This window comes from Rhamphochromis sp. 'chilingali', assembly GCF_963969265.1.
Source record: "Rhamphochromis sp. 'chilingali' genome assembly, chromosome: 20".
Lineage (NCBI taxonomy): Eukaryota > Metazoa > Chordata > Actinopteri > Cichliformes > Cichlidae > Rhamphochromis > Rhamphochromis sp. 'chilingali'.
Genome location: NC_137947.1, coordinates 29,783,389 through 29,803,536, shown reverse-complemented (window position 1 = coordinate 29,803,536; position 20,148 = coordinate 29,783,389). Strand labels below are relative to the sequence as shown.

General features: G+C 39.3%; 3 protein-coding genes across 3 annotated transcripts; all 3 read left to right on the top strand.

The window, feature by feature from the left end:
* The first annotated feature begins 491 nt into the window (after window positions 1–491).
* LOC308387819 (carbonyl reductase [NADPH] 1-like) lies at window positions 492–3,394 on the top strand. The gene is made up of 7 exons (XM_080868114.1): window positions 492–509; window positions 1,228–1,342; window positions 1,509–1,678; window positions 1,798–1,905; window positions 2,465–2,673; window positions 2,808–2,861; window positions 2,978–3,394. Exons 2-7 carry the CDS (start codon window positions 1,230–1,232, stop codon window positions 3,149–3,151), a joined length of 828 nt encoding a protein of 275 aa, XP_080724240.1. The 5' UTR covers window positions 492–509; window positions 1,228–1,229; the 3' UTR covers window positions 3,152–3,394.
* A 1,571-nt stretch (window positions 3,395–4,965) lies between these two features.
* LOC308387821 (carbonyl reductase [NADPH] 1-like) lies at window positions 4,966–10,528 on the top strand (the record flags this gene model as incomplete). The annotated part of the gene is made up of 7 exons (XM_080868116.1): window positions 4,966–4,999; window positions 7,089–7,203; window positions 8,651–8,820; window positions 8,937–9,044; window positions 9,266–9,474; window positions 10,047–10,100; window positions 10,355–10,528. Exons 2-7 carry the CDS (start codon window positions 7,091–7,093, stop codon window positions 10,526–10,528), a joined length of 828 nt encoding a protein of 275 aa, XP_080724242.1. The 5' UTR covers window positions 4,966–4,999; window positions 7,089–7,090.
* A 2,292-nt stretch (window positions 10,529–12,820) lies between these two features.
* On the top strand, window positions 12,821–19,137 carry LOC308387820 (carbonyl reductase [NADPH] 1-like). Its single transcript, XM_080868115.1, has 7 exons — window positions 12,821–12,935; window positions 15,363–15,477; window positions 16,081–16,250; window positions 17,746–17,853; window positions 18,223–18,431; window positions 18,538–18,591; window positions 18,691–19,137. The coding sequence occupies exons 2-7, from the start codon at window positions 15,365–15,367 to the stop codon at window positions 18,862–18,864; spliced, it is 828 nt and encodes a 275-aa protein (XP_080724241.1). The 5' UTR covers window positions 12,821–12,935; window positions 15,363–15,364; the 3' UTR covers window positions 18,865–19,137.
* Window positions 19,138–20,148: the final 1,011 nt, after the last annotated feature.

Genomic DNA, 20,148 nt, shown 5'->3' with positions numbered 1-20,148 from the left:
GGTTGAGTGGTCTGAATGTTACAGTGTCCCTGTATTACACACCCAGAGTGCATCAGCCACTCCTCCACCATCTTCACCTTTTCTTTGGTTTGTCCAGTTTCCTCTTCACGTTTCTGTAAGGAAATCTGTCTCCAGCATCTCGGAGCTCTCGGATATTTTCTCTATAATAAGATTCTTTGGAACATTTTTGGCCATTTTGAGAATAAGCAAACCTGTAAAAGCTGATGCTCTGCACTTAACCAGCGTATAAACAATTGTCTGTTTAATCAGGACAGCAGCAGTTTTCAGCTGTATTAACAGAATAATTTTTTTCATTTTGGTTCAGTATTGAATGTTATTGTTTTATGTGTACTTTTAATATTCAACTACCTGTTAGTTTATCATTGCTTTACATGCTGATAATGTTCAAAACTCCACCCAGCTTCCCTCCCACTATTTGCAGTATATCATTCATTGTCCTCTGCATCCCTCTCAGTGCTGCTACAGCTCCCTTCAGAATCACAACAGCAGTAAGTAAGAAACCTTTTTTATCTTTTGTTCCACATTTGGTAGCTGACTGTTTCTTAAAATCTTCTCATAATTCTGAGGAAATGGTTATATCCAAATATCCTCTTTTAAAATAAAAATGGACTGAAAACAGAGAGTACATTTTAATCATATCTCAACTTAAAAGTAGGTCTAATCATATTTTTACATGTTATAAAAAGATGTCCCAAATCGGTTTATTTTTTCTTGAAGTTTCATCAAGGCTGTCGTTCTTAACATTCAGGGGATTTCATAACATGTTTTCCTTTTTCGAATCTAATTTATGATCAAACTGATTTAATGTGATGCTATAATTCCACAGCCACATTTAAAACGGTTTCAAAAACATGAGTTTATATTAAAAATGAGTTTTATGATAAATTCTGCAAATTTTGATTTAATCCATCTTTAATTTCTTGTGTTTTTCATTGAAAATATATTTGGATTTGTCTGTTTTAACATGTCGTCATGACTCTGCAAGTCTTACAATCAGCCCTCTTACACTGCTGATAAGAGAACTGACCTACAACTAAGGAGCTATTCCATAAATATTCATACATGTTTTTTCTGATGTGGGAATACATGTGAATGCCTCAGCCTGATTCTCCTGATATTGTCCTGCAGCTTTATGTCCTCCAATCTGATAATCAGTGGCTCAACATGAAACTTCATACACTCATATCTCTCTTTCTGCATGTGCAGACATGTCGACCAAGGTTGCAGTGGTTACTGGCAGTAACAAAGGCATCGGTCTGGCCATCGTCCAAGCGCTCTGCAAGCAGTTCGATGGAGACGTTTACATCACCTCCAGAGATGTGTAAGTGACTCACCTGGTGACAGCTGGACCTGGTTGATGTGAAGGCCTTCACGTGTAACTGTGGTTTTTATATCTAGACATTCACCTAACTCTGAAGTTTCACAGTGAGGTCCACAAATATTCAATTAACTGAGAAGTACATGAAACTTTTTTGGTCCTTTTGCAGAGGTCGGGGTGAGGAAGCAGTGAAGACTCTGAACTCAGAGGGACTCAAACCCAAGTTCCACCAGCTGGACATCAATGACTTGAACAGCATTAAAAACGTTGCTGCCTACTTTAAAGGGAAGTATGGAGGAGTGGACATTCTCATCAATAATGCTGGAACAGCATTCAAAGGTAGCATTAGAACTCTATAATAATACATATCATCCTGGATCAATGTATATGGTAGTTTAATACTGCAGCTATGAATTGAAGTGGATGGCGTTCACAGCATGTTAACTTTTTCCTTTCAGCGTCAGATCCAACTCCCTTAGGTGTTCAGGCAGAGGTGATCCTGACGACAAACTTTTTCGGAACTAGAGACACGTCGACACATTTCCTGCCAATGATCAGAGCTGGAGGTACAGATGCAGAGACTCTGGTGCTAAGTGCACAAAAAGTAAACAAAGGCATTCAGATTTGGTGTCACTCTAAGATGGGGTCACATGCATCCTGTTTGTTTGAATCAGTTTTAATTGTCATTGACATTAGTCTATCAGGAGTAATAAATATCCTATATATGTATCTCTCTCTCTCTCTCTGTGTCTGTCTATCTATCTATCTATCTATCTATCTATCTATCTATCTATCTATCTATCTATCTATCTATCTATCTATCTATCTATCTATCTATCTATCTATCTATCTATCTATCTATCTATCTAGATATATAGATATATATAAACTGTTTCTATAATTTTGAGTGTTTCTAAAGTTCACTGATCTAGCTGTAAAATGGAAGCTGTATAGTTCTGCCTAAGCTGAGTAACCCAGACACCACTTTAACAAAAGTCCTCTGCAGAGCTGAATAATTGAATGAAACACCAGAAATACCACCCTTATTGTAGAACATGGTGGAAGTAGCATCATGGGTGTTGCTTTGGAGCAGCAGTGAACGGCAGTTCTTTGTATGTATTTTAGGTCGTGTGGTGAATATCTCCAGCATGCTTAGTGTCACGGGTTTAAAGCAATGCAGCCCAGAACTCCAGCAGCGTTTCCGCAGCGAGGACATCACAGAGGACGAGCTGGTGGCACTGATGAGAAAATTCCTCGATGATGCCAAGAAAGGCGAACACAAGCAGCATGGTTGGCCTGATATGGCATATTCAGTGTCTAAGATTGGAGTGACGGTACATTTACCCAGTTTTTCTTCAGGATGTTAGATTAGGAGGTTGACTAATGAACTGATTAACTGAATCAATTCAAGCCTTTTTTTTTCTCGGAGACTCTGATTATAAATATGGGTGTTTGTTTGTGTTTTAAGGTGCTGTCCATGATTCATGCTCGTCGTCTGTCTAAGGAGAGACCAAATGACAGGGTAACTAAAATAAGACAAGCTCTAATGAACTTACATACAAAGCCATCTCCGAACCTTTTGGAGTCCACTGAAACCTCATTTCTTATTCATGGACTCGTTGTTATTCGTTTTTCCAGATCCTCTTGAATGCCTGCTGTCCAGGATGGGTGCGCACTGACCTCACTTCACCAGATGCTCCCAAGTCACCAGACGAGGGCGCCATCACTCCTGTCTACCTGGCCCTGTTGCCTCCAGGAGCCAAAGAGCCTCAGGGAAAGTTTCTCTCCGACAAGGAAGTCCAGCCGTGGTGAAAGAGAGTTTAGTGTGTGATTCCACATGAAGAATTATTTGCAAGAGATTTAAGATTTAAGAAAAGTGATGTTCCAGGCATCAAATACACACACCATAGCATACCATAAAATAATCTGTGTTAAAGTGACAGTGTTCATGATGACTACTCAATTTGTGGCCTGTTTCTAAAACTGGATTCCTTCCTTTTTGATGTACAACTCAAACTTGCATTAACTGAAATCAAATAAAGTGCTTTTAATTAAGACTCATTTTGTGTCAAAACAATTCAACAACTTCAAAGTAAGGTTATTAAAAGCACACAATAGCAATAAATCTACATTGTAAATGTATTTTTCTAATATAAAATCATCCATACTATCATAGATCATCATAAAAAAATATGATGAGGCTGGGGTTTTAGAAGTAATGCTGCAGCTGCATTTGGCACCATGAGACAGTTTTTGAGAGCATCTTGTCAAGTCACACTTGCATTTGTACCGCAGGGTTCAAGGTGTGTCTAAATTAAACCGCTACTTAAAGACATACAGCTGTCTAATGTCCAACCTTCCTCTTATTTGTAAAATTCTTGAAAGAGTAGTTATCAAACACCTGACTGATTAGTTGTAGAGGAATGGTCTATTTGAAGAGTTTCATCATAGCACAGAAACAGCACCAGTGAAGGTTGAGAATGACCTCGTGACCTCGGACAGTGAATTTGGTACTTGTCATGTTAGAACTCAATACAGCATTTGACACTTTTGACCTTCATATTGCACTTCAGAGATTAAAACAACACTGGTATTAAAGAAACTGCGGTGCACTGGGTCAAATCATATATATTAAACAGAGTACAATTTGTGCATATGAATGGGCTGTCTTCTGCACACATGAAAATTAATAATTGTGTTACACAGCACAGTTCTGTGATGGGACCATTACCATTTTCATTGCTATGTAGATGACATCCAGCTTTATCCATGAAGCCAGATGATACAAAGTAACAAGTTAAACTAGAGGCATGACTTAAAAACAAAAGGCTCTGTGGCGATCGTGGCTCAAGAGTTGGCAGTTCGTCTTGTAATCGGACGGTTGCCAGTTCGAGCTCTGGCTCGGCCAGTCTCGGTCGTTGTCCTTGGGCAACACACTTCACCCGTTGCCTACTGGTGGTGGTCAGAGGGCCCGGTGGCGCCAGTGTCCGGCAGCCTCGCCTCTATCAGTGCGCCCCAGGGCAGCTGTGGCTACAATGTAGCTGCCATCACCAGTGTGTGAATGTGTGGATGACTGAACGTTCCACCCCAGCTTTGGGGTCCTTAGGGACTAGTAAAGCGCTATACAAATACAGGCCACCTACCATTTACCTCTAATTTCCACCTTCTAAATTAAGATAACACTGACGTTATTGACCTTCAAATTTAACCAGATACTTACTTGGCTTTGAGTAACACTTTAAGGAATTCTGGACTAATTTTTGCACATTAAACAAATATGTAGTGCCTTTAGTCATTCACAGTTCCCACAACAGATCAGTAGAGTTGGCTGGTTCCTCTCCAGATGGTTTGAAACTTAGCAATTGCTCCTCGTTGTCTAACCAGTCAGGACAGCAGCAGTTTTCAGAGGTACTAACAAAAATTTTAAATGTATATTTTTTCATATTGTTCCAGTATTTATGTATGTATGTATTGCTTTAGGTGTACTTCACCTACCTATTAATATTCAACAACTTGCTAGTTTTTTATAGCTTTGCACACTGTTCAAAACTCCACCCAGCTTCTTTATCATTGTTTGTAGTATATAATAAGTAATTCATTGTCCTCTGCAGCGCTCTCAGTCCCGCTACAGCTTCGTTCCACATTACAATAGCAGCATAAGTAAGTAAGAAACATCCTTTTACTTTTGTTCCACATTTGTTAGTTGACTGGCTCTTTTGTAAATAAATCACATGACATGTCCTCCTTTATAGCTGGAATGTACTGAAACAGGCAGTTAAACCCTCAAAACAAACATTGTTGACATTAAATGTAAGATTTATGATGAATTCACAATTTTTCAATATTACTTATTATATATATTTTGAGTTCTTACTGTTTCGATGTATCATCATGACTCTGCAAATCTCACCGGTTTACAGCCCCCCCCCACACTGATAAGAGAACTGCCTTAAAGTTAAACAACTTTTTCATATACACGCTTCACACAGGTTATTTAATCATTGTACCCATTACACACTGTTCAGGTCAAAGGTGACCTGACATTTAACAGCAGTAATGGTATGATGTGAATGTGAAACTATACACGCCAACGCTGTGTGTATTTCTTATGGCACGATGGTGACAGAGTTCAGAGAAAGACTTAAGACTGTCAGATAAACTTTCTGTGTTCCCACCATATTTGATCAGGTTCTGAGGCACCTTTATCCAGCAGGTACATACTGGTCTTTGAAGGCAATGCAGGAATCTCAGAACAATGAAATAGCAAAACAACATAGGAATCAAAGACCTACAGAGGTCAGAGGGTGCCTGTTTTAAATTGTAGGGCCTTTCTGTGTTGTATTTGCATGTTCTCCCTTCAGGTATACTAGCTTCTTTCCACAGTGCAAAGGCATGCATGGCGCATTAATTATTCTAAACCGGCCATTTACAAAGGCAGAAAACAAACTAACAATATCAAATTAGCATCTATTTATTTATTTATTTAATTAACCCAGAGGTAACTGAGATTTAAAGAAGGTTCGTAAGAGGCGTTGAGGGGTGGATGTGGCTTCCTACTACTGCTTTGAATATAAAGACTACTTAGCTGTAAGATGGCTGAGTAGTAGTTATAGCTTAGCAATAACAAATGCTGCTTTTAACAGTTGAAGTGGTTATGCATGCTTAAATAACAAATCTCAGCAGTTTCAGAATGCTCCAGCCATTTTCACTTTTAATAAATCACATGTTTTATTATGTTTTCTCGTCTTAGGTAAAACAGGACATGATATCGTGTGATAACAGATGCCCAAAAGTATAAAAACCTCAAAAACGCACTCCCTTCTCTCTTTTGTCTGAAATGTTCATCACGGCGGATTCATCCATTTCTTCATGTCAGATCGCCTGTTGATATATTCTAAATTGATCAGTAGTTCAAAATTTGGCATATACATTTATTACAAGGGAAATGACTTGATCCACTTGATCTGACGGATTAAATATGAAACATATGTAAGGCTTAAAATGCATTATACATGCATATTCATTACTTTTGTATTCTGGGTTCTGTTGGTGTTTAGAGTTATTTCTATCTGTTTCTTTGTGCTCAGATGTATTCTAGCCTCCCCAATATCTCTTTGTATCTTCTCAAGTCTTTGTTTCTGTGTTATATGTTGTTGACTGAAGGTGAAAAATTAAATTTTCTAATTAATGGATCTTTAACCTGCCAGTTCCCAAGTACAGAGTTTGCTTGATTTCCAGCTGTGCACATGTAAGAAAAATGCATATAATCATGATATGAGGTTCCAAGTGGTTGACTGATAGCGATAGTGCAAAGTGAAGTGAACTGTGACCTAAAGCTGGCTCTTTTTTTTTTGGCTAATGTAATAATGTGATTACCCTGTGTGTTTAATAGTCACTTGTTTTCTTACTTCCAACCGGTCGCGGTAGATGGCCGTCCCTCTCGGTGTCTTCCTGTTAAAAGCGAGTTTTTCTTTCCCACTATTAAAAAGCGATCGCTCATAGGACGCCATCTGATTGTTGGATTTCGGTTTCTCTTTACTCCGTATTATTGTAGGGTCTCTACGTCACAATATAAAGCACCTTGAGGCAACTGCTGTGATTAGGCGCTATATAAATAAAACTGAAATGAATTGTATTAGATTTTTGTAAGGAAAATGTAGCTCAGACTGGATGCTCACGTAAAGTAGTCAAAGTCAATATATAATTATCTTTTGTTCTGCATTGTAGCTCTCTCTCTCTCTCTGTGCAGACATGTCGACCAAGGTTGCCGTGGTCACCAGCAGTAACAAAGGCATCGGTCTGGCCATCGTCCGAGCGCTTTGCAAGCAGTTCAATGGAGACGTTTACGTCACCTCCAGAGATGTGTAGGTATCTTTACCTGGTACCACCTGGACCGAGCCTGGGTCATGTGGGACAAATATAACTGCAGTCACATCCTTAACTGCAATCTATGTGGATTTAATAGCACTTGTGGACATTATTACAATATCCTTGAAGACTGTGTTTTAAGTTTTAAAGTTTTGGGGAAAATGTAATATTCATGTAAATATTCATGAATATTCACCAACTGCCAGAGTTAATGTCAACGTCAATGTCAATTTTATTTCTATAGCACATTTAAAACAACATAGTTGAACAAAGTGCTTTACAGCTTAGTTAATGAACAGAAAATACAATACACTGTGACAACATAAACAAAAAACTTAATGGTACACAAACTGAATTCTAATTAAAGGCCAAGGTGAAAAATTGAGTTTTAAGATGGAATTTTAAAGACTGTTTCAACTCTGAAGTATGAATATCGAGTGGCGAGTTATTCCAGAGTCCAGGGGCTGCAACAGCAAAGGCCCGATCCTCTCTAAGGTTTAATCGAGACTTTGGTTGTACTAAGAGCATCTGGCTCGATGATCTCAGTGCTCCTTTGAGGTTATACTGTATATGTTGAGGTGTTTGCTTAAACAGCTGAGTCCCATACCATTTAAAACTTTGAAAGTAAAAAGTAAAATAATCTGAAAATCAAATGGACAGGGAGCCAGTGCAAATTTGCTAAAGCTGGAGTGATGTGATCATTCCTCCTGACACCTGTTAAAAGACATGCTGCAGCATTTTGGACTAACTGCAAGTGATGGCGAGATGAATGTTCAAGACCCAAATAAAGAGAACTGCAGTAGTCGAGTCTAGTGGAGATGCAGGCATGAATACATTTTTCAAGGTCTTCTGAAGGAAGATAAGTTTCACTTTGACAATTTCACTGAACTGATAAAAATTGGTCTACACAATTGTGGACGCTTGCCTCTCTAATTTAAAAGCTCTATCTAAAAACACTCCAAGATTTCTTACAGTCTGGGAATGATGACAGGAAGGAGGACCGAGGGTATCTGTTAACTTATCCAAAGGGGTATGACTTCCAAAATCAATAACTTCAGTCTTATTTTCATTTAGGGTATAAAAGTTCTGCGTTAACTAGTCTTTAACATCATGTATACAGATAGTTAAACAGTGGGACAGACACATCCAATCCAATGGATGGCATCAGCATAACTGTGAAAGGGAATGTGTGGCATTTCTGATCGGCATGCATAAAAAAAAGTAACATTTTATGGAAAACCTTCACTTAGAATAAATATTAAACTCTACTTTACATTTTAATATTAGCACTTTACTTTGGTCAGTGCTAGCTGTTTTTAAAGTTCTTTAGAAATAAAGTTGGCTTGGCTTTATGGAAATGTAAGATCAAAAGGAAGAGAGAGTTAAAAAACCCACTGAGCACTGAAAGTAACAGTAAATGAAATGTTTTTGGTCCTTTTGCAGAGGTCGGGGTGAGGAAGCAGTGAAGACTCTGAACTCAGAGGGACTCAAACCCAAGTTCCACCAGCTGGACATCAATGACTTGAACAGCATTAAAAACGCTGCTGCCTACTTTAAAGGGAAGTATGATGGAGTGGACATTCTCATCAACAATGCTGGAACAGCATTCAAAGGTAGAATCATAAATATATACTGATGGATGTCGAACTGGATCCACATATACAATAATCTGAAACTGCAGCTATAAATTGAAATTGATGATTCAACACGTTATCTCTTTTCCTTTTAGCGTCAGACACAACTCCATTTGGTGTCCAGGCAGAGGTGACCCTGAGGACAAACTTCTTTGCCACCAGAGACGTGTTGACTCACTTCTTGCCACTCGTCAAAGCTGGAGGTACAGATGCAGAGCTCATTCCAGTCTACTGCTGCTCAAGTTTTTTTTGGGTTTTATTTTAATAAAAATATTCAGACTCCTTCAGATTCAGACTAACTGTAAAGCATGGTGGAAGTAGCATCATGCTAGGTGTTGCTTTGGAGCAACAGTGAGAGGTAATTACTACTGATGGTTTCCATAAAACCTAGAGGAAGGAATGGCATTAATTGTATGTGTTGTAGGCCGTGTGGTGAACGTCTCCAGCATGCTTAGCGCCAGCGGTTTGAAACAGTGCAGCCCAGAACTCCAGCAACGCTTCCACAGTGAGGACATCACAGAGGACGAGCTGGTGGCACTGATGCAACGATTTGTTGATGAGGCCAAGAAAGGAGAACACAAGCAAGGCGGCTGGCCTGATATGTCGTATGCAGTATCCAAAATTGGAGTGACGGTACAACTGAACACTTTGTCTTTAGATTTTTACCTGACGAGGTTGCAAAATATGCTCAAATAAATGAACACAGTGGCACAGTGGTCAGCACTGTTACCTCACAGCAAGAAGGTCCTGAGTTCAATTCCACCATCAGGCCGGGGTCTTTCTGTGTGGAGTGTGCATGTTCTCCCCATGTTTCCGTGGGTTCTCCCCAGGTACTCCGGCTTCCTTCCAAAGACATGCAGTTTGTGGGGATACTGTAGGTTAATTGATTAATCTAAATTGCCCGTAAGAGTGAATGTTTGTCTGTCCCTGTGTGTTAGCCTTGCGACAGACTGCCAACCTGTCAAGGGTGTATCCCGCCTCTCGCCCTATGACAGCTGGGGTAGGCTCCAGCACCCCCCGCGACCCTGAAAAGGATAAGCAGAAGCAAATGGATGGGATGGATGTTGAAAAATGGAGGAATATTCAGATAGGGCAACTTGATCCCTAAATATTTGGAAAACTTCAAAGACAAATTTCAATTAAAATGCTTTTGCTTCAGTTTTAAATTCTTGAATCTCATTTATTATGTTTGTTTGTGTTTTAAGGTACTATCCATGATTCATGCTCGTCATCTGTCTAAGGAGAGACCAAAAGATGGGGTAACGGAAATTTATGATCTTAAAATCAAATTATAAACAACTGTCTTGATTCTTCTATGCTGTGCAGCAGACCAGTATGTTTTATTGATATAGTGCCAAATCACAACACCAGTTGTCTCAAGGCACTTTATATTGTAACGTAAAACAGTGTGAAAATAAATTAAACAGGACTTAATATGATATTATGTATTCTTAAAGATTTTGTTCTGTCTTTGAAGCCTCCCTTCTTATACTTGTTATTCTTTTTTTTACAGATCTTGATTAATGCATGCTGTCCAGGGTGGGTACGCACTGAGATCGCTGCGCCAGGTGCCCCAAAGTCACCAGATGAGGGCGCCATAACACCGGTCTACCTGGCCCTGCTTGCCCCCGGAGCCACTGAGCCTCATGGAAAGTATGTCTCCGATAAGGAAGTTCAACCATGGTGATAGAAAGTTGAATATCTAATGACATAAAAAAATAATGTACAAAAACAATGTAGTTATTTTATAAGTTTATACTTTTTCTTGCCAGAATGAAATTTGTAATATTTAAGGCCATAGTGTGATACATTAGATCTACAAACGCCCGTATCACACAGCTAAAACCAAAACGTTTTCCAGTTTAAATGTTTTGTTAGGTTAAATCCATCAATTTAAAAATGATGTTCTGATAACTGACAGTGTTCAACTGATGAAAACAAAACTTAGCTATATTTTTTTCTTACGTGTTTTAACATGTGAAAAGTAAACTTGCTGTTTCTGAATGAAGATATTTAAAAAAATAAAATAAAATGCTTGTTATTAAAACTTTACTGTGATTTTTTAAAACAATAAATTGACTTTAGGTTGAAAATGTTTTTGAAAGAACATAATAGGTTTATGGCTACAATGTAATTTTATTTATACAATATAAAATTACAACATTGTGAATAATTGTCAAAAAGCAGTGAGCTTGAGGTGTGAATCAGTTTTTAAAGCAACTTGTCTGGGGTGTAGAATAGGTCACACGTTGTACCCATGCTGTCGGTGTTTTGCTTATCGGGGCAATGTAGAGCAGAACCACAAAGGAAGCTAAAACATAAACATCCTGTCCTGACAAAATGCTGTTTGCTGGACAAAAGCACATACTCTGTTCTAAGCCTCATACTTTTATATGTCTGTAGTGCTAGAGATGCAGTCTTTGACCCTCTTGCTGAATGTGTAGTTGCAGCAGAGGATAGTGTCAAATGTGCAGAAACGCTTGCTGGTTTGCAAACTGCACAATGTGATCGGATCAATAGAACAAACTCTGGCTGCTTGTTTAGACGCGCAGAGAACTTTTTGATTTGCGTGACTTGACGGTTGACTCGAGTACAGCTGCAGAAATCAGGATCAAGATTAACTCAGCTCTGTCAAGTTCACATGAGAGTAACTGGGTGTGTCTGTTTCTTTAGTTTGTATAATTCAATGGTTGATGTTTAATCAGCAGGTTCTTACTCACATATTTAACTAAAAGAATATATATCACAGAATGGCAGCTCCAGAGGCCACAGAGATAAAGCAAACACTGTTTTGCCTTCATCTTTATAAATGCATCAGATTAACAGAAAGATACGTTAGTTTAAACTTCCACACCCCTCCACATAACCTGTACAACTTGCTTTTGTGCTGCGTGGGACTCACTTGAAAGAATGTTTAAAAGTGAAATGATTAGAGAAATGGGTGAGGCAGCAGCGACAGGCCTAAGCATTGTGCAGCATATCAGCGATGTATGTTTTTAAGGACAATGCAGTCATTAATACGGGCTAGCTTAAAGCAGTGGAATGAAAATTTGATGATGTGCTGTGCCCTGACTCTTTGCACGTTCAACTCGTGTGACCTTTTGATATGTGCAGCTGACGATGGGAACTAGACACGACACCACTTTCATTTTCATTTCCTGCTAAGGTGCAGACGCATGCACGCAGGTGAGGTGGAGCAAATAATTCTTTGAAGTTATTTTCACTTAATAGAGCTTCCACTGTGTGACCTGATACCCTATAAACTTTATTTTAGATTCACACAAACACGTGCGCGCACACACACACACACACACACCCTTTGACAGCATGTCTGAACAGTTGGTGACTTATCAGATTGTAGCACCACAAAACAAAAATCTGCATGACAGAGAAACAGCAGGTTTCACTGCATGTATAACGTCCTGCAATGACAAAGTTTAGATTTATTCCCATGTTTTTCTATCAGTGGTTCCCTTAAAACTCTGCCCCTGGTTGGTTGAAGATCACAAAACACAAACTGCTGAATCTTAAGAGAACATCCTTTTGTTAATATCTACATGAAACAGCTTTCATTCTGATTCCCATTTAGTAAAGCAGGAACCATTCAAAACATTTAATAAACTCGCTAAATTACTGTTAATTAAAAATAAAAAGAGCTGCCTCAAAGCCACATTGCTACCCCATCTAAAGCGTCTTGTTTAAAGGACAAACAATGTCAATTAGTTGAGTTTACACTGCTAACACGTGTCAGTGAAAGCAGAAATAACTGAATAACTGGAATCAGTAAAAGAACTGGTTTTGTTTACTTAACTGTCCATGCAAAACATTTCAGAGATGGAGGAGGAAATAGATTTTTTCAAATTTAATTCCAAATCAAAGGTCTTCATAAGGAATTACTCAAACTCTGATTTCTTGAATATTTTTTTTTTAAAACTGATTAAACTTGATCTTGCATTAAAAATGTACCTGGCTCTGTTACCTGGGTCTTCCGTGTAGGCGCGGTATTACTGCGCAGTGCTCCCTCCTCCTTTGTCCCTCTGCGAGCGCTTCACTCCTGTGGTAATCTTCAGTCAGGACGACAGCTTCAGCCGCAGGTAAGAAACGTCTGCAGCCTGATTAATATAACTGCGTTTTTTTTCCGTGTGGGCGAAGAACCAGTCCCCATTTAAAAGTTTGTCGTTTTGATAATTAGGCAACAAACTTTTCCTGTTTTAATATCACACCAAGTTAGTTCATCACGTTACAAAAGTCGTTATTTTGCAGAACTTGCCCGGTTAAAATCCGTTGTTATAGCAGGACAGAGTGGCTCTAATGTCAGACCGTCGGGTGGTGTTAGAATGAAAAAGGTGAGGTGGCCTGAGCAATTAATTAAAATACACGAGAGGTCTTTTAGGTTTTAATGGCAATTTGCTTCCACTTTGTTGAAACATAATCATTGTGCGTTCGTGTCTATGTGTGTGTGGTCCATCTAGAAGCCCCCTAATGTTGTACCAAGTGTCTTTACACAGTGACAAAATGCAGAAGAAAACCTTTATTTTTTGTAACAACGTCAAAACCCCAGAATGGGTTAGATCAGTCATGGATGCATGACTGTGTGTGTCTGCGTGTGTGATAGATCATCTGGTGTTATGCATTTCAGTCTGGGATGCTCTGTCTCTCCGGATTTGAGAAAGTACTAATAACAGGATGAATAATGTAAATGTTTTTAGTAACATAAAAAGAAAAAAGGAAACTATGTCCCAAAACAGGAAAAAGTCAGAACAACATGGAAAAACCCTAAAAAGAAATGCAAATGTTTTATCTACTTTTGCAGGCGTAGACATAGGCTGGACTTTATTATCGAATTATCTATTTATTATCTCCTAAACATTAGATCCTAGCAAATCTATATGTATGTATGTATGTATGTATGTATGTATGTATGTATGTGTGTGTGTGTGCCGCTGGATGGATTCTTTGGCCGTGTTTTGATGTGTGTGATCCCATAACGCTATTTGCACATTAATTATTGTTTCAACACTCGCCTGGGAGCGGCACTGTGAACCAGTGATACAGATAGTGGGAGAGAAGTGTTACTACCAGGAGGAGACTGTCAGGCAGACAGAGAGAAAGCACAGCAAAAAATTCTGGCACACCTTCACCTACTTCCAAGGTGCATGGAGAGGATGAAAGAATTCACAATGCAGGAACTCCAGCAACACTTAAGGGAAGATGAACAACTTTAATAATTGACCAACTTCATGACCCTGATGAAAGCCACAAGCCGAAACGCGTTGGTCAATTATTAAAGTTGTTCATCTTCCCTTAAGTGTTGCTGGAGTTCCTGCATTGAGGAAGACAGAGAGAGACAGAAACAGGAAGGTGTGTCTATGAGGACAGGTACATTAAACAAAGTACGAAGAATATGGATCTTATATGAAATATGACAAATCTCTGGCTGGTTAATTTTCCTCTGAATATCACATACTTCAAAGGTTTTATCGAAGCTGTATTGATTTGTATTATTCATTTCCCATCCAGAACTGTTCAGTGTACACACATGTACATGTCCTCTGTGTTATGTTTTAGTATTGAAGAAATAAAGAACTTGACACACCAAACACTTGTGTCCAGGCGTCTGTGTGACTGTGAGTGTCAGAAGTGGCCCAGATGTGTTTGGAGCTTTCAGACTACAAATTTGTCCATAGTTTGGCCTTCTACTAATGTTTGTATGAGTTAGCCAGCTTTATATAACTAGATCCTGCAGGTCATCTCTGAAAGCTAAAGTCAAAGACTTTAAGTACTGACAGCCTGAGTGTGGTTGCTTAAAAACCTGTTAGAATGATATTTATGCAGGATTATTGGAATTTATTTAGCCAGAAGTTTGTGTCACACCTGTAGGTCGTAACAGTCGTTACAGTGACTCTTTAAATCAGGGGTGTCAAACTCAAATACACAGTGGGCCAAAATTCAAAACTGGGACAAAGTCGCGGGCTAACGTTAATATTTATTGAAATATATTTATTCCTCCAGATATAAGAATGAATCTTTTCTTATGGACTCAAACACGTTTTGCTGAAAAACTGAATATGGAACAAGCAAAGCTTAATACTAAACAACATATATATTAGCTGTATAATACCAGTAGGCCAGCTCTAATAGTAATTTGGTATGGCTTCGCGGGCCAAATGTAATTAGGCTGCGGGCCAAATTTGGCACGCGGGCCAGAGTTTGACACCTATGCTTTAAATGATTGCTTTAGTTTGAAACTGTTGCTGTTGGGCTGGTTCTACAGCTGTAAACCACACTTATATGTATTATTAAACTGGAATAAAAATGTGTTTCTATAAGCAGCTTAGCAAATCCTTTAAGAGTACTTTTATTGCATTAGCCCTACCTAGTGTTAGCGGAGGTGACTCAGCAGTTATTTGGAAGGAGTGGACGTCCCTGGCCTTTCATAGAGTTTATTTGTCAGCTATTGATGAGTTTAATACTTTGTGTGTTTAAGATGTTACTTCACATGTTGCTTTCTTTGTGAACAGACATGTCAACCAGGGTTGCTGTGGTAACAGGTAGTAACAAGGGCATCGGCCTGGCCATCGTCCGAGCTCTCTGCAAGCAGTTTGAAGGAGACGTTTACCTCACTGCTAGAGATGTGTAAGCACCACAGCTGGTAACACCTGAACCACACTCATGTTTGCACCTGATTTTACTGCAAAATCATCTGTTTTACTTTATTGCTGTAAGGATATTTTTGGTTTATTTCCATGTATTTGATGTTTGCCTCTAACCTTTTCAAACACTTAAAAATCCTAAAAAAAGGCAATGAAAAAACCTCTACCCCTTGAAAACATAAAGTTACATCATTATTAATTTAAATCTGCAGAAAACAACTAATTAAAAACAAATATTTATCTCTAAATTACAAAACAATTGTAGGTATTAAGATGAAAAGATTAAAAGTGCTGAATCACAGTGACTCCTTCTGTTTAACAGTTTTGAATTCAGTGCAGATTGGCGACATCTGCTGGTCACATGTTGGTATTTGTTTTTGATATATATGAGTTTAGATTTTTTACGCTAGTTTGTAAAGTAATTGCATCTAGGAGCAGATTTGATTACATATTGCAGTTATTTTAAGATAGCAAGAAGAGCAAAGAGCACACACACATGCTGTTGTCCACACTAGGAAGCTGAGTGAGAAACAATAAACCAGCATGGTTTTCCGAGGCAGACAGTAACGCTTTGTGTGTGTTGCAGCGGGCGTGGTGAGGACGCAGTGAAGGTTCTGTCCTCTGAGGGGCTGAAGGCCATGTTTCACCAGCTAGACATCAATGACTTGGACAGCATTAAAACTGCTGCTGCTTACTTTAAAGGGAAGTACGGCGGAGTGGACATTCTCATCAATAATGCTGGGATAGCATTCAAAGGTAGAATTAGATATATACATTGATTTTAACTGTATTGTGCACTACAGCCTCATACACAGGAAGTTCAATTACAACGTCTAGTACAACTGACACCACCACTATTTCTTTTTATCCCATGTGAAACATAAAGCTGCAACTTGCTGCGACCGATCTAGAATAAGAAAGTAGGTTGTGTGATGATTTTTTTTTTTTTTCCTCCCAGTTTCTATAACAGAAGGTTGTTTATGTGAGGAGGTTGTTGGCCTCTTGCACAACCATTTGTCTAGCTCCTTGCCTTTGACTAACCTGGTATGCTATGTAGAGCTGAGGCCCTGGGGTCTTCAAGCATGCAACCCTGCCCACTATCGAAAGCCAGGATGTTAATACTGCTGTGGCTTCTGTTTAGACACACTGGAAAAATACTGCTAAGATTGATGCTGCTGGAGCATCAATCTTTATCTAGAATTTAAAACAGTTTACACTTCAGCAGTCAAGATTAACCAAAGTTGTCCTTTTGTCCATTTTGGAAAGGATCCTAATCAAAGTGGGCACAGGAGGCAGGACGGTCGGTGGCTGTAAAGTCAAATGGACACACACAGATTTTGTACTAGAGACCTGAAAAGCTAAAACTAATTTATTATTCAATTGATTCTTTGTCAATATTTGAAAAATATTAAAGTATCCATAAACAAGAACCATTTGTCCTCCTGTGCTACATTTCCTTTCCCCCACTTTTAGGCCTTTTCATTGCATAAATGATCAGAAAGCCGTTTGGCTGTGCTTGTAGCTCATCACACTCACCGTATATGGAGCAAAGAGTGACGTTTTAAGTTAGCAGCTAAAGTTAGCAGGCTGTGACTGTAGCCTGTATGGGTCCGATCTAAAGGGCACCAACACCACAAACATATTCAAGGGGCCCACTTCAGGGAGTCCAGTTAGCTGAGGTGAAGCCAAGCTGAAGCTAGCAGATCTGTCACTTAAAGTAGCTATGCCACATATTCCCCCAGCTGGGCTGAAGGGAAAATAGGTTGAGCATTTTAATGTGGGAGTCTGTGGGGACTGACTTGCTTTTAGAAGAAACCACCAGCGGCCATCAGAGGAGATGCAGGTTTTTACACCTCCGCATTAGCTTCAGGTTTTAGCCCTCAGGGCTGCACTTTCATTGTCACATGCACTTCCATCATCGATGTCTTTAAAAGTTCAGGGTTGCTGTGTATGTGTGACTACAGCTATACAATAATATAAGAAATGCTATGGTGCATATGTAAGTGAATTAATGTGTTGTAGTCTTCCTGAAAACCATCAGATATTCGCCCCTAACATCCACTGTGATGAAGAAGAGTCAGATAACGTAAACATTCTGAAAATTGTCCTGTAGCTCTGAACAAAAAGAGGATTTTTAATCAAATACAATTTATTTGATTAAAAATCCTCTTTTTAATTAAATAAAAAGATCTATAAATTATTAAGGCTGTGATGAATAAGGAGGTGACAACATGTGAACTTTTTTTTTCAGTGGCAGACAAAACTCCATTTGATGTCCAGGCCGAGGTGACCCTCAACACAAACCTCTTTGCCACCAGAGACATGTTGACTCACTTCCTGCCGATCGTTAAAGCTGGAGGTACGAACACGAGGCTGGATCCAATCTGCCGGTCGTGCCCGTCGCTGCTGCTTGAATAAACAGCTTTGGTCAGCGTTTGATTAGAGGAGCAAGTTTGGCTTTGATTCAGACTATATTAATGACTGTGGATGTTCTAAAATGTTCTCTGTTGGCTCATCTTGAACATTTTATCTATAATTGGAAAGCGATATCTTTTTTTTGCCCTCAGGATGTGTGATCACAATTTGCGGAAAACAAAGCACGACAATAAGTAAACATACAGACACACTACAGCCAACTCGCATGTAATCTTTCCTGGAAGATGATGAGTTTGCTTGATGTGCTGTGAGAGATGCACATGAAGAGTTTGTTACCCTGTGTGTGTTTCAGGTCGTGTGGTGAATGTTTCCAGCTTTGTCAGTGCACTTACGTTGAACAAGTGCAGCTCGGAGCTCCAGCAGCGTTTCCGCAGTGAGGACCTCACAGAGGACGAGCTGGTGGCACTGATGCAGCAATTTGTCAGCGAAGCCAAGAAAGGCAAACACAAAGAAGGCGGCTGGCCCGATTCAGCATATGGAACATCTAAAGTCGGGGTGACGGTACGGCTGATGTGAAAATGAAGTTCATATCAACATGTAAAGAACCTGCTCTAAATCTTAATTGGCGTACTTCTTTGATTATGATTATGAACGTGTGTGTTTTCAGGCCCTGTCCATGATTCTTGCTCGTCAAGTTTCCAAGCAGAGACCAAATGATGGGGTAACTAATATTTAAAATCTTTAACGTTGCCAACAACATTATCTCCTAGTTTCTGCTTTGTTTCCTTTTTATTTTCTGTGTCTTTTATTCTTTTAACAGATCTTGCTGAACGCCTGCTGTCCAGGATGGGTGCGCACCGACATGGCTGGTGATAAAGCCCCCAAGTCACCAGAGGAGGGTGCTGTCACTCCAGTGTACCTGGCCCTGCTGCCACCCGGAGCCACAGAGCCTCACGGAAAATTTGTGTCTGACAAGCAAGTTCAGCCGTGGTGATGAGTGTGTGATTGTCAGCGTTTCCACCCAAACGACATGTCGAAGATCCATATTTAGAATAGATGAACCTGAATAACCCAGACACATTAATACAGCAACCTGAAGATGCCCTTTTTTCAAAACGATGCATTTTTAACAGTTTGAGTCTGTCAGTGTGCATGTGTGTATCTGCTGGATTATAACATATACAGTAATTAAACTTGTGTATGTGTAAGGGCTAATGTTTTTGATACAACACTTTGCCTGTGGCAGTATGAATGTTTGATCATTTTTTTACATGGAGGAAAGTAAATGTGCTTTGTGTATGAAATATGAATCTCCCGAAGAACTAATAGACAGTTTTCTGCAGCACAGGGCTTGTGCATTAACTGGTTATGAGCAGAATAGAAACATTAAATTTATTACAATGATATAGAAGAAATGCACATAAAACCGAAGACTTGTCTTCAGTTAAAAATAATGACATTTATTGTTAGCTGAGGATGAAAATGATTTTGTTATTCAGGTACATTTGTGCCATTATAAAGCATAAAAACTTAAGAAAACTTGATGGTGGAGAGGAAAGGAAGCCATTTTTTTCCTGCTCTTCCATCATCTCTTGAACCAGAAAGCCAACCATACAAGCAGCATGCAGATACAGATTATGATGTAAATATCATGTTGCTGTGAGGTCAGACTGGCAGCCCGTCCTGGATGTACCCCACCTCTCACACGACGACAGCTGGGATAGGCTCCAGCCTCCCGACAACCCTGAATTGAATAAGCAGAAGAAAATGAATGGATATAATATTGGAGCTTATATAATGAACTTGGAACAGAGTGCTCTGGCTCTTGCTGCAGTGGCATTCTGGGATATGACAATCAGATAATCAGCGAAAAGTAAACACAAAGCAATTTCCACAACCTCATCTCCAGCTAAAGGAGTTATCAGCCTCTGATAAGGATAATGACTTTTATTTTTGGACACTGGAAATGGCAACTAAAAACAACAACTGCCAATAAAAGTAAATAATTCACAGCAAAATGTCATAAGATGGCAGCATGAGCTGATTATTATGGACCAAAATGCTGGAATAAACAGGTGTTATGCATTTAAAGGGAAACTCGAAGCAGGAAGTTACAGAGCTCGGGGTTCACATAGTTACGAGGACCAACAATCAGCAGGTGTAAACAGAGACAATATATGCACAGGTCAGCTGGAGAGAGCAGACAAAATGAGACAGGGGGAGTAAATTTAACATTAAACTAAAAACAAAAAACTTTTTTTCATCTTTTCCCAGGATC

Excerpts from the sequence above, each read along its gene's own strand:
- LOC308387819 (XM_080868114.1), top strand. The coding sequence starts at position 1,230 with ATGTCGACCAAGGTTGCAGTGGTTACTGGCAGTAACAAAGGCATCGGT. Across the intron at positions 1,679-1,797 it reads TGCTGGAACAGCATTCAAAG|CGTCAGATCCAACTCCCTTA; the intron begins GTAGCATTAGAA and ends TTTTCCTTTCAG. Across the intron at positions 1,906-2,464 it reads GCCAATGATCAGAGCTGGAG|GTCGTGTGGTGAATATCTCC; the intron begins GTACAGATGCAG and ends TATGTATTTTAG.
- LOC308387820 (XM_080868115.1), top strand. The coding sequence starts at position 15,365 with ATGTCAACCAGGGTTGCTGTGGTAACAGGTAGTAACAAGGGCATCGGC. Across the intron at positions 18,432-18,537 it reads CATCTAAAGTCGGGGTGACG|GCCCTGTCCATGATTCTTGC; the intron begins GTACGGCTGATG and ends GTGTGTTTTCAG. Across the intron at positions 18,592-18,690 it reads AGCAGAGACCAAATGATGGG|ATCTTGCTGAACGCCTGCTG; the intron begins GTAACTAATATT and ends TTCTTTTAACAG.